Below are 4,385 nucleotides of genomic sequence, written 5' to 3' on the forward strand. Positions count from 1 at the left end.
CTCAGCCATGAGTGAACGTTGCTCATATCTTGGGCAGCAGCGTTTTTCAGCCCCGGTGCAGGATGTGAAACCTGCTGTGCGGCCCAAACACCAGGCAGGAGACGCCCCGTGGACGGCTCATCAGTAAGCAGGTCACCTTCTTCTGCAGTTTGCCTCGCTCTCGGTGTGTCATCCAGAGAGTTCTTTTTCTTTTTTTCCAAATGGTATAAATCTTAGGAAAAGTCAACTAGAAAGCAGTGAAGTAAAATCAGATCTCCTTTGTCAAACTGTCATCTTACATTTCCACCGATTGCTGAAGAGTCAGAATCATTCTTCCAAACAGTCTGTGAGATGTTGCCGTGGTCCGTTTTCTCCCATAGTTGGTTGGCTTAGAAGGTGAGACTGCATAAAAATGAAAGTGGTTGATTTATTGGAATGTGTGGGATAGAAATGATTAACCTTAAGAAAATGATGCTTCAATATATCTGGATAGTTCTATTCAAGTCCACATCTGCTATTTGCCCAGCACTACGCAAATAGTGGAAACACTGGTGGCATAGTGGTTAAGAGCTACGGCTGCTAACCAAAAGGTTGGCAGTTTGAATCTACCAGGCACTCCTTGGAAACTGTATGTGGCAGTTCTGCTCTGTCCTATAGGGTCGCTATGAGTTGGAATCCACTCGATGGCAGCGGGTTTGGTTTAACCAGTTTTTGCAAATAATCATCCATTCAGCAAATAATTTACTGAGCGCTTACGGTATGCTGTTCATGGTGCTCTGGATAAGACAGTGAACAAAACCTTGGACAAATACCCCTGTCTCCATAGAACTGACATCCTAGTTTGGAGTTAAATGATAAGGAAGTAAATTATAATATGTTAGAAGGTGATATGTGCTATGAGGCAAACAGAAGAACTGGAAGAGGGTGAGAGGAGCCTGACACACCAGGATCAGGCATGGGTGCCAGGCAAGAGGGAGGGTAGCAAATGGTATTAAACACGGTAGGCACGCCATGCCTCAGTGAGAAGGAGAAACGTGAACAAAGACTTGTTGAGGGAAGGAAGTTGTGAAGAGCTTCTATGCGCGTATCGCTCTCAAGTCCAAAAACAACTGTGGTATAATCAGTATTCTCTCCATAGTTCACATAGGATCATAAGAGGCTGGTCCAGCAAAAATGTGGGAGAGTTTTAGGTTATCTAGTTAGTTTCGTCATTATACACAAATTTTAGAACAATTAAAAGATAGTTGTTTGATGTTCATCACTGGACAAATACATAAGCACTAAAGCTTCCGTTCAGGGTGTGCTGATGACGCGTGCCGTGTTTGAGAGTGCTCCCACTAGAGTCAGTTCTGGACTTTCTGTGTGGGAGGGGTATAGTTTTCGGGGGCTGGGTGTTGTTTTGGGGGCAGTGGGGGTTCAATGGCAAATTCTCGCCTTCCATGTGGGAGATCTGGGTCTGCGTCTCGGCCAGTGCACCTCACGCACAGTCGCCACTTGTCCGTTAGTGGAGGCTTACGTGTTGCTATGATGCTGAACAGGTTTTAGCAGAGCTGGAGAAAGGGTAGGCAATCTGCTTCCAAAAATCAGCCAGTGAAAACCCTATAGATCATAACCCTGTGGATCAGCAGACCATGGGGATGGCACGGGACAGGGCAGCATTTCCTTCTGTTGTGCCCGGGTTTGCCATGAGTCAGGGGCAGCTTGACAGCAGCTAACAGCAACAGCATGTAGCAGACTGGTGCCAGGCACCTGGGCAAGGTGAAGGAAACATAACTCCTCGCTCAGGGAACCTTGGCGCGGTGGCTTTGGTCAGGTGTCAAGGTCATCTCCTCAGGCCTGTGTGTTCTCACATATGCTGCAGCTTCTTTTCTCTTTGGGAGCATTAGCCTGGGACGAGGCCACTTCTTTATGCCCTTGCTTGGTGGTTGCAGTAAATTTCAGAGTTCTTTTTGGGCCAGGAAAATCTGAGTCATAGCTGATCTTGCAAAGATGGCATGTATACCTTGTAGAGCATGATATATTTCCGAATGCTGAGAAGTTAATTTCTTCATTGGTCGCTACGTTGTAGAACAGTCATGAATGAATGAAGCACAGCTTGAGCTCAGCACCTTTAGAGACACCTTGAATGAGAGGAGAACCTTTAACTCTAGCAACAACGGTCCTTAGGATAATTCAAGAGGCAGCGGGTGCTTTGTGTCCTTGAAAACTCTTTGAATGGCACTTTTGTATAGGAGATTATATTTAATTTCCCCTTACTCAGCTGTTTGTCAGAGGATTGTTTTCTTCCTGAGTATAGAAGTCTGGACTGTTAACCATGCTCCAATTTCACATGCCTTTGCCTCTGGAAGACATTGAAGGAAAAGATGTCGTTTCAAAAAATATGGGTTTTTAGTGATCTAAGTTCACTAGTGCCATCCAACTGGAGCTTTTGGAGCTTTATAAATACACTCCAGTGTTTTTCACTGTTGTAGAGGAGGCAAGGAGCAGATTATGAATTCACTTGGTTATGTCCAAAGATACTCTCAGAGACGTATTTACGGAGTCGGAGCTCCTCAGGTTTCTTTTCAGAAGGGGTGGGTGGGTGCTGTAAAGGCATTTTATAGATGGACAACTTGGTTTTACTTTAAGTTTTTGTCATTTTCAGTATTAATATTAGCTTTTCCATCCATGTAAGTACACTTATGAGGTCTGCTTAAAGGACTTCAAAAGTTTTTTCTTTTTAGAAATAGCTTCATTCTAATCTCAAGTATTTCACTGTGAACGTAATTTATAATATTCGTACCTCCATTCTTACGTCAATCTTGAATGTCATCACATTGGTGGTGTTTAGAGACAATTGGTCTGGAATAGCCTGTACTTTTCTTGGGTGAAATGATGGCCATAATCAGCCCATTACTGCAACCTTCTAACGCCGTTCCTGAGATGTCCTGTTACCTGAAATAGAGAAGATAATGGAAGAATTCTAATCATAGGGGAATAATGCGGACATAATAGGATATGTCGATCCATGGCTTATCTTTACTTGTAGAGCTCTTGATCGTCTTCCTGAGGCTGAAATCATTCCTTATTCTTACCATTTCTTTTACTTCAATACACAGGGGTGTGAGCTCATTTCAACTCCTGATCAAGACAGCACTGACTTCACCAAGTGCCTTCAAGTGCTCCAAAGGAGGATAGAAGAAAACGGCCTACAGGTGAGCTGGGCATGCACATGGTGGTGAAGGGTCTGGGCACCAAGGACGTGGAAGGTCCGGCTAACTCACTCGTCTGAGTTACTTACTTTTGTGCTGGATTTTGGGTTTCTTTTTCTGCTTACCAAGTTAATCTGTACTCATTTGCCAAAACGTTATCCTGCGCACTTACATCAGAGCCACAACACCGCACAGCTTACGGTGATAAGACCACAAGATGAGTGGACCCAGCTGTTTCTGTAGAAGATAACCCGCACTGCAGGCTCATTCTCAGCCTCAGTGAGCAGCTACTTTCCTCTGCTGCTTCATGCCACACAGAGCTGTATGTGTGTGTACACATACATGTTTAAATATCGTTTGGGCAGAACAAACACCGACACACGCAGAGGTGGCCTAGATTTGGCCCTTGGGCCATCACTGTAAATACTTCTGTAAGCAAACATCAACTTTTTTTTTTAAGACAGAGAAGAGTCTGCATTCAGATGTCTAATCACATTAATTAGCTAAGTAAACAACAAAAAAAAACAGCTGCTGTTGAGTCGACTCTGACTCATGGAGACCCCTACGTGTCAGAGTAGAACTGTGCTCCATGGAGTTTTCAGTGGCTGATTTTTCAGGAGTACATCATCAGCCTTTCTTCTGAGATGCCTCTGGGTGGACTTGAACATCCAACCTTTGGGTTAGCACCCGAGCCCGTTAACCATTTACACTACCCAGGGACTCTAATTCTTTAACCCACAAGTTTGTATTTTATTATGTTTCGATATATGTTCAGTGTATATCTCCTAAATTAATCCTGCAGCGTAGAATGACAATTGTCCTTTTTTTCTGGGTGGGGCAGTAAGTTCAGCTGAGATACATGATCAAACGTGTAGTCTTAAACTAAGGGACTAGGAAAATGTCTTGTGCATTCACATGCCGTGGATGGTCCAGTATCAGGAAACATCGCGCAGCCTGGCCTCAGGAATGGCCTGCAATGAGGCCAACTCAGACTTGGTGCCATCAGATCTCACACTCCCTGTCTGGTTGTCCCGTCTTCAGACTGGCTCCCTTGATTGTCCTGCAGCGATGCCGTCCCCGTCCACATCCAGGGGGACCAAGGGGGTGGCTTGTCCCATCATCCTTCTCTCTCCATCAGGCCACTCCTGATTTTGGCAAAGAAGACTGAGAGTATCTTGATGGCCTTAGACTCTGGCTGGGAATGAGTCTGTCCAC

At 44.8% G+C, this 4,385-nt stretch overlaps 1 protein-coding gene across 1 annotated transcript in view; it reads left to right on the plus strand.

Moving 5' to 3' along the window:
* Positions 1–4,385, plus strand: part of TPK1 (thiamin pyrophosphokinase 1) — a 310,839-nt gene that overhangs the window by 156,470 nt on the left and 149,984 nt on the right. Inside the window, exon 4 of the mRNA XM_023736916.1 lies at positions 3,008–3,173. Coding sequence (XP_023592684.1) covers positions 3,008–3,173 — 166 coding nt within the window. The remainder of the gene's footprint in view (positions 1–3,007; positions 3,174–4,385) is intronic.

Source organism: Trichechus manatus, unplaced genomic scaffold, assembly GCF_000243295.1.
Source record: "Trichechus manatus latirostris isolate Lorelei unplaced genomic scaffold, TriManLat1.0 scaffold00093, whole genome shotgun sequence".
Lineage (NCBI taxonomy): Eukaryota > Metazoa > Chordata > Mammalia > Sirenia > Trichechidae > Trichechus > Trichechus manatus.